Source organism: Semicossyphus pulcher, unplaced genomic scaffold (assembly GCF_022749685.1).
Source record: "Semicossyphus pulcher isolate SPU_LCO1_2020_fin unplaced genomic scaffold, fSemPul1.0.p SCAF_14, whole genome shotgun sequence".
Lineage (NCBI taxonomy): Eukaryota > Metazoa > Chordata > Actinopteri > Labriformes > Labridae > Semicossyphus > Semicossyphus pulcher.
In genome coordinates this window covers 3193136-3216391 of record NW_027211648.1, presented here as the reverse complement: position 1 = coordinate 3216391, position 23256 = coordinate 3193136, and the positions used below count along the sequence as shown (strand labels likewise).

Here is a 23256-nt window from a genome sequence, read left to right as displayed (position 1 = left end):
GTTCCTTAGTTTTAGTAGAATTCCCAGAATTCTTTCCTCTTGGGTCTCAGACCCTGGAGTCCCGGACTCCGACTGCTGCAATGTTCGATCTTCCCTTTTATTTTAAAATAGGTCAAATAGGAAATAGATTAAAGTGTAAGATCAATTAAAAAGTAATTAATTGTCGATTAAAGTAATGCATTACAGAGCAGGCGGTGTAAAACAGAATATTTTTGGCCTTGACTTTAAGGCGGGCGGTCAGAGTCGTTGCTCGTCTAACATCGTGCAGGATAAGCACGTTGACTTGACTTGGGAGATTATTCCAGGTCTGTGCGGCATGATAAAACTTCACCGTGTTTTGTTCTAACCCGTGGGACGGCCTCAGATGTCCTCAGGGTCCTGGATGGTTCATATGTCACGAGCGTATCTGAGATGTATTTGGGCGCTGAGCCACAGAGAGCCTTAAACACACGCAGAGAAACTTTGAAATGAATTCTCTGAGCAACAGGTAGCCAGTGTCAGGAAGTTAACACATTCTTTTATTGAGCATAAAATGAAGCATCAAATCAGTAACAAGCACAAACACACAGACTAAATATTTATCATTCATGCTGCTTTTGTCTTTAATATAGTCATAAGAACATGCTTCGAACTGTTCCTCCTGTTCCTGTCACAAACAAAGATGTGGAAATGTAACCACGACACATTTTATTTACAGACGCGTGATGGTTGAATCCGATCAGCTCTCAGTTCGTCTGCTTTCCAGCTGAAGCCTGCAACAAACAGAGGACACAGTGTCTCTTTTGACTCTTTCCCTGACAAATTAAAGTGTACAGAACCATTTCTTAGTGCTTCAGAACACAAGCAACAAATAATAAAAACTATAAAAGCAGAAAGCGACACGTCATCAAGCAACAAAACAAGTGAGGAAATATGTTGCTTTAAAAAAACAGTATCAGGAACACCTTTTACTATATTGTCTTTCAGTGTCACTTTTTACCCCAGCCTCCCCTTGTATGTTTTTTTGTATTAAAGATGGAGATGACGATAACGAACCTGAAGCTTCCACACCAGCAGCGTCACAAAGGCTCCGTAGAAGCAGCTCTTCACGATGAAAACAGTGTAGGAGAGTTTGGCGCTCACAGTGACCCTCAGGAATGTCTCTGCACAAAGTTCAGACGTTCAAATCAGCGACAGGATTCAAAGAGGAAACATCTGAACATGTCTGACAGTGATATCTGTTCTGTGATAATCATGAACATTTACCTCTTGACACGACCTTTCCTTCTCCTCCAGCAGTCAGGAGAATAAAGACAAGAATTAGACGAGGAAACACGATGATGATTTTCTAACAGGACAAAGCTTCAGATGAGATTATTCCTGAAGGTATTCTGAACTTACCTCCTTCTACACCTCTGATTGACTCTGATACAGGCAAATAATTTGTCCCGTTGTAGAAGTTGACGGTGCAGGTGAACTTATTCTCGGGTTCGTTCCAGTCTTTAGCAGAGACCCTCAGCCTGCTGCTGATGCTGTAAGACTTGTCTTCCTGCACGGCAGCGCTGTCTGTGGCCACACCTGAGGTTTTGTTCTCCCCGTTGATGGACCAGAACACGCTGACATGATCCGGGTAGAATCCAGAGGCCACACAAACAATGGTCTTCTTCTTCTTGTTCTGCTCTGCCTCTTGTCCACACTCCTTTGGTGAAGGTGGGAGAACTCTGACTGTTGGTATAACGGGATCACGATCTTTTTCTGCAGAGACACAGGACAGAAACCACTGAATTAAAACCTAAATCTTACATCTCAAAACCAGAAACTACACATGAACATCAGGCCGCGCACGGCTTTTTCATACGCAACATCAATTGCAAATTAAACATGATCATTACAGGTTGAGTCTGCAGAATGTAGCTCCCACTTTAATCTAAATCACATCAAGTTATCAGGTCAATCTTACCCAGAACTGTCAGCCTGGTTCCATCTCCAAAATGAGGAGGTAAGCTGCTCGAGCACACCGCTAACTCGCGTGTAAAAAACTCACCACAGCGACTGATCAGAAGCAGCACGTTTTTGTTTGGAGCTTTTCACTAACTAAACACACACACAGTAAAAACACAGTCATGTCTCATTTACTGTCTTTTTTTACTTTACTTCTTAAATAAAGCAGGTGAAGAAATTCTGTTTCACTAGTCAGATAATGAGAATACTTTTAGTGCTGATGCCAGATTTCACAGCTTCAGCAGAATGACCCTGCTGATAGATTCATCTCAATGTTTTCATGGCCAAAATAACAAAGTGAATGACTGCATTCAGTAACACCCAGTAACCTCTGATCCTTCAGAAAACATCATCGGATTTCACTAAAGGAAGACCAGGTGTGTTAATGTTAAAATGGGTACCTTTGCACTCTTTGGCGTAGTTTTCAACTTCATTAGAGTGTAACACAGCCTGGTGAGATTTATCCTAGTATGTAGATTTGACATTTTCTTTGTAAGTTTAAACAACAAATCAGCACGACCATCTCTGAGCAAAACATTAAACTTATGAACGCAACCTTAATTTAGCAGATTAAGGTAAAAAATGAACACTTATGGCTGTGATTTTTATCATTCTCTTACCTAAAACAGTCAGCTTGGTGCCTTTTCCAAAGTAAGCAGGATTGTTGTCGTTCACACTGATACGAGGCTGCAGAAAAAGCTGCTCTCTGTGTTGAGCTCTTATTGTTTCATTTATTTAAACTGAAAACATTTAAATGTGCTCACAAACCTCCTGAAGAACATTTACACAGTTCTCTTCTGATCCAGAGTTCTAGTTGGAACTTTAATTTGATATAGGCCTAACTGTTATTTTATTATAACTGTTAATTATTTTCTATGCCAACTTTTGATGCATTTTGTTGCTTTATGTTGAGTACATTTTGCGTGTCTTACCTAAAACTGTCAGCTTGGTGCCTTTTCCAAAGTAAGCAGGATAGTTGGTGTTCACACTGATACGAGGCTGCAGAAAAAGCTGCTCACCGTTTTAAACAGTGAAGCTGCACACTGTGTTGTGCTCTTATACTTAGAAAAAACATTTACATGTGCACTCAAACGTCCTGAAGAAGCACTTTTACACAGTGACATCTCTTCTGATCGATTTCAAACAGCTGATTTAGGTTCTATTTAAGAGCTGAAGATTAAAACAGAACTCTAACTTGATATAAGTCTTAACTATTTAACTCTTGATTTGAGTACATTTTGCGTGTCTTACCTAAAACTGTCAGCTTGGTGCCTTTTCCAAAGTAAGGAGGATCGTTGGTGTTCACACTGATACGAGGCTGCAGAAAAAGCTGCTCACCTTTTACGTTCTGAAGCAGCTCTCTGTGTCGTGCTCTTATTGTTTTATTTTGAACTGAAAACTTTTAAATGTGCTCACAAGCCTCCTAAAGAACATTTACATGTTCACTCAAGCCTCCTGAAGAAGCACTTTTACAGTGACATCTCTTCTGATCGATTTCAAACAGCTGATTTAGGTTCTATTTAAGAGCTGAAGTTAAAAACAAAACTCTGACTTTATATAGCTCTTTAACTTTTGATGCATTTTGTTGCTTTATGTTTATGAAAATTTTGCGTGTCTTACCTAAAACGGTCAGCTTGGTGCCTTTTCCAAAGTAAGCAGGCTCATAGTTGTTCACACTGATACGAGGCTGCAGAAAAAGCTGCTCACTGTGTTGAGCTCTTATTTTTAGTTCTGAATTAAACGTTTAGTGTGCACACACACACACTTTTACACAATTACATCTCTTCTGATGATGTCAAACAGCTGATTTAGGTTCATTTTCAGGGCAGAAAATAAAAACAAAACCCTAACTTGATATAACTCTTAACTCTTGAACTGTTGGTTTGAGTAAAATTGACGTGTCTTACCTAAAACGGTCAGCTTGGTGCCTTTTCCAAAGTAAGCAGGACTGTTGTTGTTCACACTGATACGAGGCAGCAGAAAAAGCTGCCGCTCAGAGAGCTGCTGACTGTCTCCGTCACTAAACTGCTGATTTCAGGTCCATTTAAGAGCGTGAGATTAAAGCAAACCCTCGGCTCTGTCCTGGCACACTTACACACTGGTTTGCTGTTAGATCCTGTCACACACTGTTTTAGTCTTTGTGATGGTCTTACCTAAAACGGTGAGTTTAGTTCCAGCTCCAAAGTAAGCCTCTCTCTGGTTACTCACAGTGTTTCACAGAGCTGATAAGAACCGGCTGTGAGAGTCACAATCTGGGCGTCGAGCCAAATGTTTTATTGCTGCTCAACTTTTACTGTTAAGTCAGATGAGGCTGATTTAACAAGCTCAAACTTCTTTTCTCTATGAACCTCTTTCACACTTTAAATGTAGCACATTTTTATTATGACGATCAAATAAAATGCCTGATTAATAAATTCTATGATTGCACGTACTCTTATAAAAGAACTAAGAGGAGAATGAAGCTCAGCTAGAATAATTTTCTTACCTAAAACGGTGAGTTTAGTTCCAGCTCCAAAGATAGCCTCGGTGTAGGAGCACAGAGACTCTCGACTGTAACAAAAACTCTTCCTGCTGACATTTTGAACATCAGTCTGCCTTTCATTTGACTATTTCATGATTATTTAGACTCCAAACTTTAATGAAATCAAAAGGTTTTCTTACCTAAAACAGTTAACCTTGTTCCTCCTCCAAAGTGAGCTTCATAACCACCAGTCACAGTGAATTTGCTCAGAGCTCAAAACAGCCCAGACGCTGCCGTACATTTGCTTCTTTAGTTTCTAAATATGTCACACGTAACTCTAACTCAACCAACAGCTTCTGCACAGTGGCCTGTGTTTTACAGGCTCTATCTTATTTACTTATTGCAGTTTGTATGCACCACATTACTGTTTCTCTCTGTTAGGATCTTACACATTTAATTCTCACACAGGCGGATTCATGAGCAGAGAGTTTGAAGTTTTACTCACCGAGAACAGTCAGTTTAGTTCCCTGGCCGAAATAAGCTTCGTACTGACACAGTGTTGCAGCTTAAGAACAAAAAGCTCTGAGCAGACGAGTACGATGAGTTTGTCAAAGAACCCCCCAAACTGCAGACTTTATCTCAGAAGTTTTACACATGATTTGTTTCTTACCTAAAACTGTTAACTTTGTTCCTCCACCAAAGTGAGCCTCTGAAGCACCAGAGTCACAGTGAACTTCATCAGTGCTCAAAACAGCCCAACATGCTGCCTCTACTCTGCTTCTTTACATTTGGTTACCTTTAGTTGTTGTTTTAAAATGGTCTTTCTTTCCATCCAAACTTCTCTAACAGGAGATTAATTGAGTCTTTTTACTCACCGAGAACAGTCAGTTTAGTTCCCCGACCGAAGTAGGCTTCCTTATTGACACAGCGCTGAAGCTTACTGTCAAAAAGCTCTGAGTGAAACGGGAACTTTAAAGAACTCGCGCTCACTAAGTTTGTTAGATGAACATCACGTTTGTTAAATGAACATCACGTTTGTTAAATGACTTGTTCTGCAGACTTTAAATGTTTCTTACCTAAAACAGTTAACCTTGTTCCTCCACCAAAGTGAGCTTCAGTTCCAGAAGTCACAGTGTGTTTGATCAGTGCTCAAAACAAGATGCTGTCCTCTTTACATTTGTTTGTCTGTCTTTAAGAGTTGTTCACTTTTATTCCAGACAATAGACCTGCTTTAACTGATTTGGTGTCTTTTTCTGAGGCGAACTGATCTGATTAGATTTAAAGGTTTTACTCACCGAGAACAGTCAGTTTAGTTCCCTGGCCGAAATAAGCTTCGTTCTGACACAGTGTTCAAGCTTGAGAACAAAAAGCTGCGAGCAGAAGGCCCAAACTTGTCCTTCTTACTGCAGACTTTATCGTAGACTCTATATACATGATTTGTTTCTTACCTAAAACAGTTAACCTTGTTCCTCCTCCAAAGTGAGCTTCATTTCCATAAGTCACAGTGTGTTTGATCAGTGCTCAAAACAACATGCTGCTTTTATACCTGACTTGCTTTTAAATGTCACTATTATTCGCCTTATTACTCTCTTATTACTGATATTATAATTAAAGAGACAGGTCTCCTTTTACTCCATTTACTTTGTTTCATGAGGAGAATCAATCTGATTAAATGTGAACGTTTTACTCACCGAGAACAGTCAGTTTAGTTCCTGGGCCGAAGTAAGCTTCGTAATTGGCACAGCGCTGAAGCTTACTGTCAAAAAGCTCTGAGCTGAACTCAAACTTTAAGGAGCCGAGAACATTTTCATTCTACAAATCTTCTTACATTTGTCCTGTTTTAAACATTATGGACTCACCTAAAAGAGTCAGTTTGGTTCCTTTACCAAAGTACGCTTCGTTGGCGTTGTCACAGTGCAGAAACACTGAGCATCAAACTCTTGTTTGTTTCTCTTCCACAGTTAACTCTGAGAAGGTTTTACTCACAGTTTTATGATACTTCAAGTTTGAATCTTTGTGACATCTGTGAAATACAGTAAAAAACTGAAGTATTTACCTAAAACAGTCAGTTTGGTTCCTTGGCCAAAGTATGCTTCAGTATTGTCACAGTGCAGAAACACTGAGCATCAAACTCTGGTGTCTTTCTCCACCAGATTTCACTTAGTACGTGTTTCCAAGTATTTCTGTCTCTCTTCAGACTCCAAAGCAAAGTTGAATCTGTCTAAATACAGTAAAAAACGGAATATTTACCTAAAACCGTCAGTCTGGTTCCTTGGCCAAAGTAAGCAGGCTCATTGTAGCTCACAGTGTCTCTGTTCAGCTCAATATTTCACATTTTTCACAGCAGCTGTTTTTTCTTTCACATTCACACTCGTGTTTTCGTTGTTGCAGGTGAGTTGAAATGAACTAAAGTCACAAAAGCTGAAACTTACCCAGAACTGTGAGTTTTGTTCCCTTTCCAAAGTAAGCTTCAGCTCCAGTGTCACACTGAAAGTCTCCTCTACCAAAAAGTCTCAAAACTTTCCACAATCAGCACGATGAGCCTCAGAGTGATGATCCAGAGGATGAAGAAGGTTTAAACACGCAGCAGCAGCTTCATGAGGTTTAAATGTGTTCGCTTTGTCGAGATGAGACAAGAAGCATCCGAACACTGAACTTGTGATTTAAAAGTCTTTTTAAAAACATTTTTCCTGCAGATTTTCTGCTCATAAATAAACTGTTGAATGCTGAGGCCTCCTGTCGTCCTGCACAGCTTCATATTTCAGCTTTTTCTGCCCTCCCGACAGCATGTAGCCGTCTGCACACTGTGTGTTAATGGGAGGAGGTTTTTGTACGGCGGCTCTATGGGATTGTATCACCGTGGCCCCCTGTCCCCACGGTGAAAAAGCATCACACAAAAACCTAATGCGCGTTTGTGTCTCTGCACTCTGCCTCCCCCACCCCGCTCCTCCATATCTCAGCCTCCATCTCTCTGAGCCGGAGAGCAGCTGTGCAGCTCTGTGCTGCGACCTGACTGCTGCTATTTCTGTGACAGCTAAGAAAAGAACAAGAGGAAACTGCTCTTTGTTTGTCAGAGGGAGTGACACCTCTGCTGGTCACACCTCTTCATCCAGTCAGCACTGAAGATGAGTCGTATATAAAGAGAAACATTCACTACTTCATATCTCAAAATGTGAAAACTGTCGCTTGAACCAACCGATAATTATGACCTGACCCTGAAATATCTCTCAAATCCACAATGTTGGATTTCTGAAGATAAATCTTTCCTGTTTTTCCAGAATGTAGATGTTATTATGTCCTCTCTTCTCATGATGGTCCACGCTTTTGGAAATGTACACATTTAAGAGGCAAAGTCGTTGTTGTTCAGTGGCTACTGGACGTGTAAGTTGTTGTTCTGCTGCACAAGATATAATATAAATATGATAATACATTTATAATGATACAGTTAGTGGCATAACAAGTTCTGTTAGTTTTATGTTAATATGTTTATGTTTATGTTTGAAAGGAGGAGCAATGCACATTATAAACATAAGAAATCATGTCAATTTGCAGATTTACCAACACAGGCTGATTTTCTCAACTTTAAAAAAGTTAAAAGAAAACATACTAAGCACATAAACATAGGAAAGCACACAAACAACATGATCATAAACATATAAACACAAACAAAATCAAACAGACTTGAAAAAGACCAACGCAGAAACACAACAAAGTATGACAACAATCATTTTTAGATCATTCATCCAGTGTTAGCCTCGTGCTAGCTAGTTGAGGATGCGTTTCATCCATTATGAAGTCATGATGGGTGATGGAACATATTTTAATACCAAAGAAATTATTGCATCACCAGATTTAATTTTCCATATTTTAAAGGGGAGTTTTATCAAATGTCATAAGTACAAAATCAGAACATAAAAACTGATAGAAATAAAAATCTGCGTTTGACATTTCAGAATAAGATTCAGTTTTTTGTGTCTTCCATCAGCACCTTTCTGAATGAGTCTCTATGAAAGTGTTCAATGGTTTCTTCATCAAACAGGACCTGATCTAAGTCAAGCTTTGCACATTCAGCTTAAATGTTTATGCACGTGGCGTTGGTCCGTTCTGTCCATACATTTTTTAAGATTTGAACAACATATTGTTTCATCTGTATTTTATTGATTAGTATTATTAAACTATAAAAGTGGCTGTGGTGATATATTCCCATTTATGATACTTAATGCAAGTTGCTGCATCCTTCAGCTCATTTAAACACTGAGGTGATTTGACTGGACGTGCTCTGCACTGACCTTTCTTTGAACCCCACACCTTGTTTTGTAATCCCACATGATCCCTGTAGAGGTCAGTGTATGTTAACCTCTTAAACATGATAACTTCATACTCTCAGACTGCAAACAGAATTTAAAAATACAGGTAAGTTAGTCACAGATGAGACGCTGCAATAAAGGACAGTAATGTTATATTGGAGTATTAAACTAACCCGTTAACACCTGCTGTCTTATCTGAACAAGCAGCCTTGTGGTTTTGTAGGAACAGCGCTGAACTGTGCAGAGGCAGCACGTCTTGTTCCTTTTCATAAGAGGACTTTATTGTGCTGCTTCACAAGTTTGTGTTTACTTATTTTATTGTGATTGTAAAAAGGAGCTTTCATGAGCCTCACATCTTTAGCAGAGGTAACTGTTACTAGATGCATTCCCTCGCTGTTGTTTCACAGTTCAGAAATGGCCATTTAGTGCAACTTAACACAGCCTTCCTAAACTGTGACAATAAAATAAACAAAAAAGCATATAAACTAATACATCTTCAGTATTTTATTTTATTATAATGTACACTGAAAATACAATGTATCTCCATCAGGGTTCAAATATGAATATCAGTATGCGATGCCCTTATCAAAACGTTTTAAAACAATCAGATCACAATTTATAATTAATAACTTTCAAGAGTCTTTAAACCTCTAGAGCACAATATTTAAGATTTATTACTTGAGAGGGCGTGCTGCTGTACTGAATATCAGCACGGCTGTGATTATCCTCGGCAAAAGGTGTGCTGATATTCAGTACAACAGCACGCCCTCAAGTGTCGTATTGCTTTTATAACGTCATATTTATATGTATTTATATATATACATATTTAACAACACATATGGCTCTGACTACATGACTAGCTTAAGAACTTAGTAGATAGATATAGATATACAAATTATTCTCATTGCATATGAAATGCACAATTAAATTATGTTTGGCAGCAATCAACTCCATAACAGCATAAAAAAAGTGTGTGTGCATCCACACACATTCATATGCATAGTTATATAACATATAAAACTAGCTATAATTAGACCGTGACTTGCATTTCATGCACTCTTGTTACTTCGTATGTTGTTCATGTATTTTATTAATTTGTTCCCATTTAAATAATTTAGATAATATTCTGTTAATAGTTGCTTTGGTGGCCTGTTTGATTCTGGTGTAACAGCTTGATCAATCTAGACAAAGACCATTAACTGTAATGTTTATTAACAGATTTCAAAAGTCCTGAAGTGAAACTGTTCTAAAAGGTGTCTTTATTGTTCCACTGCTGCCAGTTAACCAAACGAGCCACAGCTCCTTCCTGCCTGTGCTCCATCTGTTGTTATTTGTGTGACTGTCTGCTCTGTGTGCATCACTGTGACTGACAGCGCAGTAGTAGGTGCTGCTGTCATTCAGGATCAGCTCGCTTATCTGAAGAGTGAAGTTGTTCTTGGATGTATCGATAGACGTCTTGAATCGCCCCACAGTTTGGTCGTACTCTTTGGTGAGGAACTCCACAGCAGCTCCGTGCTGGTTTTGTCGGTACCAGAGCATGGTGTAGCTGCTCATGCTGAACCCTGAACCCATGCTGCATTCAAGATCTACCGTGTCTCCTGGGTGTGAAGTTTGACCCTCTGGCTGAAGAACGACAACAGTGAGACCTGCAGGACAGAGAGGATGAGTTTTTTATTGTCTCCTCTGAATTTACAATTCACAAATATTTCATTTAACAGTAAATGTGATGGGAACTGGACCATTCAGGGAACCCATTTAGAGTTAATACATAAAACCAACCTGAGTGTGAAAGCAGAGACAGATAAATGATGATAATAAACATGTTATCCATGAGCTCCTTCCAGCTGAATGAAGCAAATCAATCAAACTGTTCAGCACTAACAAACCATGAGGTCACATGACGAAGTAATTGTGATGCAAGACGGACTGTAAATCCTATTGGCTGATTGTGAAATGAGACTTTGGAGGAGATGAAAGACCAAATTAAACAGCAAACGTAAAATGGTTTTTGGTATTATTCGCATTATTTATAGAAAAATCATGTTTATTAAACCGAAGCTGCTTAAACAGTGAATCCATTTGTCGATCGACAGATGGAAAAAGTATTTTCAGTAATAGTAATAGGGAGTGAAAGCTGACTAACACCTGTTGAGTGATGAGCGTTTGTGAAACGTGATTGGTCGCCACTTATTGAGGCGGTTCCTTTAAATTGACAAAGCTCCGCCCACTCTGTAACGTTTCTGATCTGCTGAGATTTTAACGTCCAAGGCAGGGCAGCTTAAGGAATAATTAGGTGTGTTCAACTTCTATAAACATGGCCTTACACACATTTCTCTATATTTTAGAAACCAACAGTTCAGTGATGTCGCCTCAAGTTGTAGTGTGGGAGAAGACCGGTTTACCGCGCGCGCTTGTCTGCTGCGGACTCCAACGGTCGGCTGTTTGTCACATCAACGGTTCTCCAACGGTTGGAAACTCGAACTGGAGTTTCGAGATCCTCTGTATCAGATGTGGACTCTTACTGAAGACTTAACTCCTCTCTAAAATGCCCACAAGTTTAACAAGGTAAGCTACTATTTCTTGTGCTAACATATGTAGCATGACTTGGTGTTTTTTGGAGTTTTTCTGACATTTTTATTTGACAAATGCTTTGACAAGTTTTGCTTGACGTTGCACAGATAGTTTCCGACGTTGTACTTTTATTATTCACACATTTATCAGGTGTTTCACCTGTTCTATTTAATTACATAATTGTTTTCTGACAGGCTTCCTGAGCTAGGTGTTTTTGTGCTTTGCTAAGCTAACATTTGGCTAAGCTAACGGCGGTGGGGCCCTATGCAGGATTGCCAGCTCTGTGTGACAACCAGCCCAACGGCCAATAAAACCAGCCCAAAAACCAGCCCAACACTAGAGCTCAAAATGTACCACTGTCAAACCATATACACTGCTTTTAAAGTCTAACAGCATTGCTATCATTGCCAAATGCATTATAAAATACACAGATTAAAGACGGTCATAGAGGTGGGTGAGAGGAGGATGCTATCAAAACTGGCATCCATCATAGACAACTCCTGTCACCCCCTGCGATCTCGGTTAAACAGCACCGACAAAAAGCTTGTGTATTATCTCCAGCCACACGTCCTATTCATTCTTTGATTCCGTTTTCACATTACCAGTCCCTTGTGTATTTCCTGTATTTTTCCCACTTACCGGGCGTCATGTTTCTCCCCAGCCGGAGTTGCTAGCTTGAATTGTCCGGCGTGTTAACGGATTCCGCTGCAGGTGTCACTGCTGATAATAGCTGGTTAGGTGACAGCACAGTGCACCGAACGGATACGGACTGTGTGCAGTTTAAGTTCGCTAACTGTGTGGCAAAGTAGAGCGTGTGGGTTTGTTATGTGGGCATGCATGTCCCATGTCCATTGTGTGTAGTGCTGAATGAACTGTCCGTTTGGTAGGATTTGGGTATAAATCAATTATTTAATCTAAAGTAATACCAAAAATTAAGGATTGCTATTTATAGATAGCCTAGAATTCATGTAATTTGCATGCAAAACAGGTCTACCCAACCAGCGGACAAAAATCGCCACCCGAGGCAACACTTAAAAAGTAGCCCAATTCAGCGGGAAAACCGCGGACCTGGCAACCCTGGCCCCATGCCAACGGTTGAGCTCTGTTTTATATCTATACATTTTATTGAACAATTATAAAACAAACAGAACAGACCATTGCTCATAACGTGTAAACAAGTTATACATCTTCAAATTTAAGTTGAATAGATAATGAAAGGACAATCAAAATTCCGAATTGGGACAAATAAGTTATAAAATATATAAGGGGAAAAAGTAAAACAAACAAAATGCTACCGTGCTGGACACGTCAACGGATGAGCTCTTCTGTCTTGTGGTTTATGTTTTGGCGTCATTGAATGTGAATTGGCTGAACATATTCTTGGTTTAGTTTGAATGCTGCTGTTTTAGTGAATGTTTTGCTGAAATATAAACTCACTTGAAAGTGTTTTGGAGGAATTGATTCAACTTGATGGCTGATGTGGTAGGTGTAGTTTGTGTTGTTGAATTGTGATCCATTATTCTGAAAGGTGACACTTTAGCAGTTTATTTTAATATTAAATAATCTCATTGTTCCATACAGTATATTAAGGTTGTAGCTAGTTAATGCTCTACAATACGTATAAAATAGCCCTTTTAAGCTTCAGCAGGCTGTATATACTGTGCAAATACTTACAGTACATAAAGCACTATCTGTATAGAGATTATCTTAGTACCTGAACCAACCCTGATTGTAACTTAAAGACTTGTTTGCTTATATTTAGGGATGCACGATATTGGACTTTTTGCTGATACCAATATGCCGATATTTTCCAACCCTTTTTACCAATTTCAATATCGATATATTAGGAACATACAGTATTTTTTAATTGCAGAGAACATCGAGTGTAGTGGTATTCATATCATGCCTACTATTTTTTTAGTGGCCCACTGGCAGTTTTGAAATGGGCAATTACATTTGTAGTGTTGAACGAATGAGATGTGGCCCCTCCTTGCATGACCGATGCTGAGCACAACCTCGCTGCCCATTTTGGAAACTAAAAAACTGCCACACCGCAGACATCTTACACCCTTCTTCACGCTTGATGGAAGAGGCGTTGTGCATGCAGTGCGAGTTAATGTCGTAACATTACGTCAAGCTTTTTAGAGAATCATCGAGCATTTAGGCATAATTAAAGCATTGTTTTTGTTTTTTAAAATATCGGCAAAGACATTGGCAGATATATCATTTTCCTGTCATTTTCAAGCCATAATCTGCAGATACCGATAAAGTGCTGATAATATCCTAGATCCTTACTAATATGATAGCTGTAGTTTGTGTTGTTGAATTGTGATCCATTACTCTGAAAGGTAACACTGTAGCAGTTTATTTTAATACTAAATAATCCCAATGTTCCATACAGTTTATTAAGGTTGTAGCTTGTTAGATGCACTACAATATGTATAAAATAGCCTTTTTTAGCTTCAGCAGGCTGTAGGCCTAAATACTGTACAAATACTTACAATACAGTACATGAAACCCTTTCTATATATAGATTAACTTAGTACCTGAACCAACCCTGATTGTAAATTATATATTGACAAATAATCAGACTTGTAGTTTTGAGTAGTAGTAGTTTTGTCAAGCTTTATGTCTGTCTTTCACCATGTTTGCCCTCTGTGTGTATATTTAGCCAGTGACTGTATTGAGACAAGCCCTGCAGCTTTTCTCTCTGCATCATTAACTTGAAAATAAGAGAAAAGAGAGGTGAGGGTTTTTAGTGAGGGGGTGTCATTAAACCACATCACTGTGTCACTGGCAGCGCAGAAATAAACAGCTGAGTCTGATGGAGTCACATTCTTTATAATCAGAGCTCCTTTTCTGACCTCTTGTTGTGTCATCTCAAACCGATTTTCAAACTCCTTCTCATAGTTAGGGCCCGAGCACTGCACGCAGTGGCGAGGACCTCTTGGAATGCAAGGAATTATTATTCTTCTTATTATTTTAATCCGCAATGAATCGCAAATTTGGCGGCTTAAACATGCCCCAAAACTCATCAAATTTGGAATGTGCATCAGGTCTGGCGAAAAATTTGATATTTTGTGGGTTTCCCACATGGCAATGGCAAAATGGCTCTATAGCGCCCCCTAGAATTTTAGCAAAATTCAGCCCCTAAAGGAGGTTTCACCTACGGGCCTGAAATTTGGTAGGCATATGTATCATGTCCATACCTACAAAAAAGTCTCATATACATATGCCCATAACCCAACAGGAAGTCAGCCATTTTGCTTTGAATTTCAAAATATAGCGTGTTTTTGTGGATTTCCAGTGGTCATACTTTAACGAACTCCTCCTAGGGACTTCCTCCCAGACTTTTGAAAGTCGGTCAGTGTATTGACAAGACATTGGAGATGAAAAGTTATCAAAAGCTTGAGTTTTTGAGAATGGGCGTGGCCTTGGCGGGGGTTCAAAGTCTGATGTTTGTTTGGCAAAATGCCAAAAATGTAAAATCACTGTAACTCTCATATATAGTCTTCTGCCTTTTTCATATTTCACGTGTATGACAAGAGTCCCAGCCTGAACACAATTACATGAAAATATTTCCCATCAGGCCTAGCGCCCGCTACTGGAAACAGGAAGTGACATATTTTACTCTACAAGCCCCTCCTCCAAGGTGGTAAAACATGTTAACCTCAAATTCATGTCAGGAAACTCTTAAGACCTTGATTAAGGTCTGTGACAAAACTTGGTCAGGATACAACAGAGGGCGTGACCCTGGCGGCGCCACGAATATAACCTTCGCCATGATGCCTCGCCATGACATTTAGGCTGCGATAACTCGCCTGTACTTCATCCTGTCTGCACCAAATTTCACATGCTTGATCAGAGTCCCGCCCTGAACAGATCTACACACTCCTTTCCTTACCAATCCTATAGCGCCACCCACTGGTGACAGCCTGTATCAACTCTCATATACATTGTCCAATCTCCACCAAATTTCACAAGTTTGATGAGGGTACCGCCCTGAACACATCTACATATACATTTCTCACTCATAGTCATAGCGCCACCTACTGGGCAGAGTCTGTATAAACTGTCATATACATTGTCCAATCTCCACCAAATTTCACAGGTTTGATGAGGGTACTGCCCTGAACACATCTACAGATACATTTTTCACTCAAAGTCATAGCGCCACCTACTGGGCAGAGCCAGTAATAACTGTCACATACATTGTCCGATTAGCTCCAAATTTAACAGGTTTCATGAGGGTACCGCCCTGAACAGGTCTACATATTAATCTTTCGCTCATAGTCATAACGCCACCTACTGGGCAGAGCCAGTACTACCTCTCACATACAATGGTATATCAGCTTCAAAATTTGCATGCATGATTATAGTCTCGGCCTGAACAGGTCTACATATTAATCTTTCGCTCATAGTCATAGCGCCACCTACTGGGCAGAGCCTGAATAAACTCTCATATACATTGTCCAATCTCCTCCAAATTTCACAGGTTTCATGAGGGTACTGCCCTGAACACATCTACATATTATTATTTCGCTTATAGTCATAGCGCCACCTACTGGGCAGAGCCAGTACTAACTCTCACATAGATTGTCCGATCAGCTCCTAATTTTACATGCATGATAACAGTCTCTGCCTGCACAGGTCTACATAATCATTTTTCGCTCATACTCATAGCGCCACCTACTGGCAAGAGCCAGTACTACCTGTCACATACAATTTTATATTAGCTTCAAATTTCACATGCATGATCTTAGTCTCGGCCTGAACAGATCTCCATAGGAATTTGGGTGATGCTGATATCACAACCTACTGGTGCACAGTCCCTGGCTGCAGCACATGCTGTGGGTGCAGCACGCCCTGCTTCTGCGACACGCCCCACGGCCGCGACACGCCCCAACGTGGCCACGGGTGCGAGGGCCCGTTCATCGCCGCTTGCGGCTTTAATTGGGATTACTCCTAAAGTAGTTGTATCCAATTAACTTCATAAGGCCGCTTTCTGTTTGCTGGTACCAGAGCATCGCATTAAGATTTGTATCATCATGACTGCATTCAATTTGTACCCTGGTCTTCTCATCTACTATCTTTGGATGAGACGGTTCAAACGTCACACTTGTAGCTCGATCTGTTGGGGAAAACACAGATTCGAAAAACATTGATTCATATTCATATAATGGCTGTAAAAAATGAAAAACAAAGTTTAAGTTGCTGGTTTTTAAGTTAATTTCATTACATGGAAGCAGGATAAGAAGAAATGCGATCACAGCTGTAGACATCCTCGACGCCTTTTAACCTGCAAGTGTCTCTTAACAGGAAACAGGAGAGGGTTTTGAGTGAGGGAGTGTCATTAAACCACATCACTGTGTTACTAGCAGCGCAGAAATAAACACCTGAGTGTGATGGGTGTGCTTTCCTTATAATCAGAGCTCCTTTATTTGGTCCTTCTCTTGTGAGTTTGAATTGATCTTCAAACTGACCCTCATAGCTTGGCTTAACGTTAGCATATCCGTACGTGATGAGGGTCATGGCCTGGCTGTTCTTTTGCTGTTGATACCAGAGCAATAGTGCAAGGGTATTATCATCATGGCTGCAGTTAATCTGGACCTCAGTATTCTCCATCACTATCTGTGGAGGAGACTGCTCAAATGTAACCGCGTTCACCTGACCTGTGGAGAGAGCAGATTTTAGTTAAACTGTCATTGAAGGCAGAGAGACAACACAGCATTTAAATGATCTTATTTGTGAGCATTTAAATCATATCTAATGTGATCTGTAGGTGAATTCTGAGATCTTACTTGAAAACCAGATGAGGAGAAAACCCAAATGTGTTCATAAGTGAAGACATTGTCGAGCAGTGATGTGAGAAATGTTTTGCTCTGATGAAAGGCTCAGTGTACAGAGGGAGGTGTCTGTGTGGTTTAATTCATCACCACTCTCTCCTGATGAAAGCTTCATGCATGTGCTGTGCCTCCACCTGTTGGCTGAATGTATTCAGGACAGTAATCAGTACGTCTGTAGGTGGACGCTTGTCAGTGAAACACAAACATGGGTTCTTTTTAAGAGTCTTTTTTTTTTTTTTTTAAATCAAAGACAACAGTTAATCTCTTATTCTAGTCGTTTTCTTTAAAGCCACCAGACTCCATTGACAAAAACAGTCATTTAGCATTGCAGAAAACGGGAGTTGCTGGTCTACAGTTACATTTTTAGTATCATTTTGCAGTACACAAATATTGACTAGGATCCAAACTGCCCCTTTGAAAACGCCAAGGTCACACAACAACACAAACAAACAAGTCGATCGTGGCAGCAGGGGACCAGCAAGGTCTTTTTTTGTGAGGTGAAATTAATGTTTATGTTGAGTGAGTTTGGTGGCTTTAAAGAGAGAAATGTCACGACTGTTTCTGTTTTCAGAAAGCATCTTACTCTTTAACAAAAAGTTCTATCTCTGTAAGGATCCTTTCTGTAATGTTGTCAGACAATCACAAAACAAGTGGACATACTATAATCAGGCATGTTTGTAGGCATTACGTTTTAGCCATTACAACCTGTGTGGCCGCTGCTGGCAGAAACAATGAAGCAATTAAAAACCTTAGTGTGCCTATTGGTCATTTAGACCCCCAAATATGTAAAAAAGGACGGCCCAGGTCTATAAAACAGAATTAATGTGTAACATCAGAAACATAATGTCTCTGGTGTTATCTCCTCCACCATATGCTTTGCTTCCTTCCTTCATTCAACTGTTATTAATGTGAGTCAGCTGTCAGAACAATAAAGAGCCTCCCCGCTGTATGTTTTTGTCACAGACCTGAGGTCTGCCACAGCACTGTGTAGACTAGCAGCACACAGATAAACAGCCTCATCTTTCTCCTGAACGCTCTGTATCGTCAGAGACCACTGCTTCTTCTGATCCTTCGATCTCTCTGCTTTGTAACCTGAGTTGAATCCCTCTTCAAAAGATGGAGTGCCTAGTGCTATATACACTATTAACTCAAAACCTTTTCCTCTGAGCTGTCTGTACCAGTACAAATATTCATAATCCGTGTTATTCTGGTAGCACTGCATTTCTGCCGAACCACTGGGATGACTGGAGATGTAGCGGGGCCACTGAGTGATCAGCACAGACTGAGACGCAGCTGAAACACAGGAAACAAAACAGAAAAGCTTCAATAGTTCACTTCTGAGCTACAAGTAACAGCAAAAGATTTTTCATCCAGAATATAGTGGGACAAAACAAACAAGAGCATGTTGCTGTTTTTATTTTCATAGATAAAATAAGTTTACCTGCAGCCCAAAGCAGACAGAACGTCAAGGTGACGCCCAGGATCATTTTAGTATTGGAAGAGCAAATGAAATGAGTGAACATACAGTGAGCCAGCACTTGAGATCTGTGGGGAGGAAATTACATCAGAGTTAATGTTGAATAGGGAGGGGTGGTGCCTGTGTCCTGTGTTGCCTCTCGTCACCTCCCATTAGGTTGTTATTTCTTGGATAAACTGGCAAAACTTAACCTAAAAAAGTTTATTAACCTAATCTTTGCCTTAACCCCAAGAATATACATACAGGAGAACTCACATCTATTTTTTCTCAATCAAAACAGTGACCGATTTGTTTAGACCTAAGCCTCTATAAAGGACCTAGACGTCGCCTCGTGCTTTAAAAGTGAAGCCAGATCTGAAGTGCCTTAAACCTGCATCCTTTCTAATGACCAGACAAACAAGTCGATCGTGGCAGCAGGGGACCAGCAAGGTCTTTTTTTGTGAGGTGAAATAAATGTTTATGTTGAGTGAGTTTGGTGGCTTTAAAGAGAGAAATGTCACGACTGCTTCTGTTTTCAGAAAGCATCTTACTCTTTAACAAAAAGTTCTATCTCTGTAAGGATCCTTTCTGTAATGTTGTCAGACAATCACAAAAACAAGTGGACATACTATAATCAGGCATGTTTGTAGGCATCACGTTTTAGCCATTACAACCTGTGTGGCCGCTGCTGGCAGAAACAATGAAGCAATTAAAAACCTTAGTGTGCCTATTGGTCATTTAGACCCCCAAATATGTAAAAAAGGACGGCCCAGGTCTATAAAACAGAATTAATGTGTAACATCAGAAACATAATGTCTCTGGTGTTATCTCCTCCACCATATGCTTTGCTTCCTTCCTTCATTCAACTGTTATTAATGTGAGTCAGCTGTCAGAACAATAAAGAGCCTCCCCGCTGTATGTTTTTGTCACAGACCTGAGGTCTGCCACAGCACTGTGTAGACTAGCAGCACACAGATAAACAGCCTCATCTTTCTCCTGAACGCTCTGTATCGTCAGAGACCACTGCTTCTTCTGATCCTTCGATCTCTCTGCTTTGTAACCTGAGTTGAATCCCTTTTCAAAAGATGGAGTGCCTCCTGCTATATACACCATTAACTCAAAACCTTTTCCTCTGAGCTGTCTGTACCAGTACAAATAGTTGTAATCTGTGTTATTCTGGTAGCACTGCATTTGTGCCGAACCACTGGGATGACTGGAGATGTAGCGGGGCCACTGAGTGATCAGCACAGACTGAGACGCAGCTGAAACACAGGAAACAAAACAGAAAAGCTTCAATAGTTCACTTCTGAGCTACAAGTAACAGCAAAAGATTTTTCATCCAGAATATAGTGGGACAAAACAAACAAGAGCATGTTGCTGTTTTTATTTTCATAGATAAAATAAGTTTACCTGCAGCCCAAAGCAGACAGAACGTCAAGGTGACGCCCAGGATCATTTTAGTATTGGAAGAGCAAATGAAATGAGTGAACATACAGTGAGCCAGCACTTGAGATCTGTGGGGAGGAAATGACATCAGAGTTAATGTGGAATAGGGAGGGGTGGTGCCTGTGTCCTGTGTTGCCTCTCGTCACCTCCCATTAGGTTGTTATTTCTTGGATAAACTGGCAAAACTTAACCTAAAAAAGTTTATTAACCTAATCTTTGCCTTAACCTGAAGAATATACCTACAGGAGAACTCACATCTATTTTTTCTCAATCAAAACAGCGACTGATTTGTTTAGACCTAAGCCTCTATAAAGGACCTAGACGTCGCCTCGTGCTTTAAAAGTGAAGGCAGATCTGAAGTGCCTTAAACCTGCATCCTTTCTAATGACCAGCAGGAGGCAACTGCGCTGGTTTCCAAAAGAAGTCCGATTGTATGGAAGCAGATAAAAAATGAACTTAGTCTTCAGTTGATTTATCACCTCAGTTAAGAGGTTTATAGTCTCAATAACTAGTTGCAGGTCTTCCTCAATACATCATTTCGTAGACAATGGTCTCATTTAGAGTAAAATCGACTGTAGAGCAGGTGTGCTTTTGGGCGTGGCTACCTGTCATTGACCATCATCATTAGTTTAGTTTTTTGTCTCATGCAGTACTTTTATACTTTTGTTTGTCATCTCACAGCGGGATAAGAATACTTAACAGTTGTTAGTTCAAAAAGCAAACCCTCACTGCCTCTTTGTCATGCAGTTTAGGTTTGCTGCAGGTGCGTGTTTGATACTGTGAGACATGATGTTTTTGTAAAGGAAAAGAGAAGAGATGAAGCACTGTGATACCTGGCTGCACAGAAGTACTCTGCACTGTCTGCTGGGCTTATGTTTGATATAACAAGCTGAGCTTGGCGCTTTGAATGTCCCGTGATGTTGAAACGTGCCTCAAAGTTCTTCTCCAGGTTTGCGTTTTCATAATGAAGCAGTCCGATCAGCTCCATGGCCCTTTGGCCTCCTCCTGCTGCTGCTGACTGGTGCTGGTACCAAAGCATGTAGGGATAGTCGTCGTCTCCATGTTCACAATTAAGACGGGTTTCTTCTTCCTCTGGTTTTATCAGCAGATTCACAGGTGATTGTTTGATCGTAAGTGATGACACAAAGTCTACAGGACAAAAAGAAAAGTGAAGAAGAACATTGATGATGTCATGGGATAGTTAACTCTTCATACGACTCTTACCTGTGAGCAAAGACAGCGAGAAAAACAAAATGACAGACATTTTAAACCGAGAGAAACACAGGCATTCATGAAAATGCACTGATGTGAAATCTTCCTTTCATGTAGTATTGTAGTGAGGAAGGAGGAGCCAGCAACAGTCTTCATGTCAGCGTGCCGTCACTGCTCTCTGCTGTTCACTGTTTGGATTCTGATTCATGCAGAGAAGATTGAATGGAATGTATTTAACACAAATCAAGTTAAAACATCATAATCATCATAATAACTCAATACATTCTCCTAACTTTATCTGCAGAACAAAAAGCTGGCCAGCAAAGTATAACATGAGGAGTAGGCTTAATGGAAATTACACAAAATATCCTTTTTATTCAGTTAAAATTCCCTGAATTTCTATAACCTTTTTTTTTCAAAGCTCTTTAAACTTTAGCCCTCTGTATAACGACAGCTGTGAGGAACTTTCATTTTGCATGATTTTCTTTGATGCCTTTATGATATAGGACAGCTGAAGAGAGACAGGAAATGTGTCATGTGTCAAATGAGTCTTCAGATAATGTGTTCAGTGTCTGCGTGCCGTAAATCTCAAAGTCAGAATGGGAGACGAAGACAGCTGTTACAGGCATAAAGGATGACTATATAGAATATATCCATTGGTGTCATAGAGAAGCATTGTCATTGAATTTAGACTGCTTTGGATGGAATCAGGTGAAGATTAATTGAGGTCAATTTAGACGAGAAAAAAAAGTTTCTTCTCTCATTCATTTTGGATTTAGGACGGACAGGTTGCAAACAGGTTTATTGTGTAAAACATGCAGAACAGCAGATAGACATAGAAACTGAGAGTTATAGCTAAAATGCAATCTTGAATATATATTTATTTATCACACTTCATATCGTCATCATAATATTATACAATGTAATCACATCTCAGAGTTTTCTCATATCGTGCAGGCCTTGTAATAATGGAGAGTGTTTTTCTTCGAGTGTTGATCCTGTCTCGCATGTTGTCAGTGGTTTCCTGTTGATGTGCTGGATCGTTATCAGGGTTTTTGTATGAGGGAGTGACTGTTTCTCTAACTGTGCCTACTAGCTGCTCCTAAATATTCCCCACTGTGTTCAGGGTGTCTCAGGTTCAGGATGTGAAGATAAGCTTGATTCTCTCCGTCTCCACTCACGTTAAAGTGGCTCTGAAATGAAGGCTCGACATAAGGATTTTTATAACTCATGTAGCCGATCAGCTTCAGGGAAGTGTCTCCTGTCGAGCGCTGGTACCACAGAACAGTGTCGTAGCCCTGGATTTCATGTTTCAAACTCAGTTTGACTTCACCGTTTTCTTTCATCAGCAGGTCAGCTGGAGTCTGAAACACTAGTTTTTCCTTACTGAGAGAAACGCCTGCAAAGAGACACAATGTAAAGTAATGCGTCTATTGTATTAAGTCATAGACTTTATTACAGTTACATGTATAGTAAAAAAACATGATAAGACATCTATTAAACCTTGACTCTCACTCTACACTATCAATTAAGTTTTATCAAGTGTTAGTTTAATGTTATGGTTAAATGCTTTAGTTTGCATTAGCCTACCTTTAATCCAGAACGAAGCAATGACTGTAACGATGACGCATGAAGGAGCCATGTTGAATGTGAAGACCCAGCCAGAGTGTCTGCTGTGCTTTGTGGATCAGAAGGAGGAGCAGGAAGTGATGTAATGAAATCCTTAATTTAGCCTGTTTTTCTGTCATCTCCTGATGATGTACTGCAGCAGGGCGATGAGACTGTGACCCTTACTAGAACCAGACTGACGTATCATATCGGTCAGATATCGCTTTTGCGCGTTCAAATATGTTTTTTCAGAACATATTATGCAGAACACAATACCTGCAATGATTTACAAATGGTGTCATTACATAGTTTGTCCAGCAGAGTGCGCTGCAACTCCATAGTTGACAACACTCTCAGCACTGTCTGCAT

General features: G+C 40.1%; 1 protein-coding gene across 1 annotated transcript; it reads right to left on the bottom strand.

Annotated features, from left to right (window-relative positions):
- Positions 1–490: 490 nt before the first annotated feature.
- On the bottom strand, positions 491–20077 carry LOC138591435 (M1-specific T cell receptor beta chain). Its single transcript, XM_069662035.1, has 8 exons — positions 20032–20077; positions 19584–19883; positions 12615–12618; positions 3601–3656; positions 1381–1734; positions 1246–1269; positions 1036–1142; positions 491–752 (listed from the first exon to the last, which is right to left on the bottom strand). Exons 1-8 carry the CDS (start codon positions 20075–20077, stop codon positions 726–728), a joined length of 918 nt encoding a protein of 305 aa, XP_069518136.1. The 3' UTR covers positions 491–725.
- Between the last annotated feature and the right edge of the window lie 3179 nt (positions 20078–23256).

Excerpts from the sequence above, each read along its gene's own strand:
- LOC138591435 (XM_069662035.1), bottom strand. The coding sequence starts at position 20,077 with ATGATCCTGGGCGTCACCTTGACGTTCTGTCTGCTTTGGGCTGCAG. Across the intron at positions 1,143-1,245 it reads AGGAAAGGTCGTGTCAAGAG|AGACATTCCTGAGGGTCACT; the intron begins GTAAATGTTCAT and ends AACTTTGTGCAG. Across the intron at positions 753-1,035 it reads TGCTGGTGTGGAAGCTTCAG|GCTTCAGCTGGAAAGCAGAC; the intron begins GTTCGTTATCGT and ends TGTTTGTTGCAG.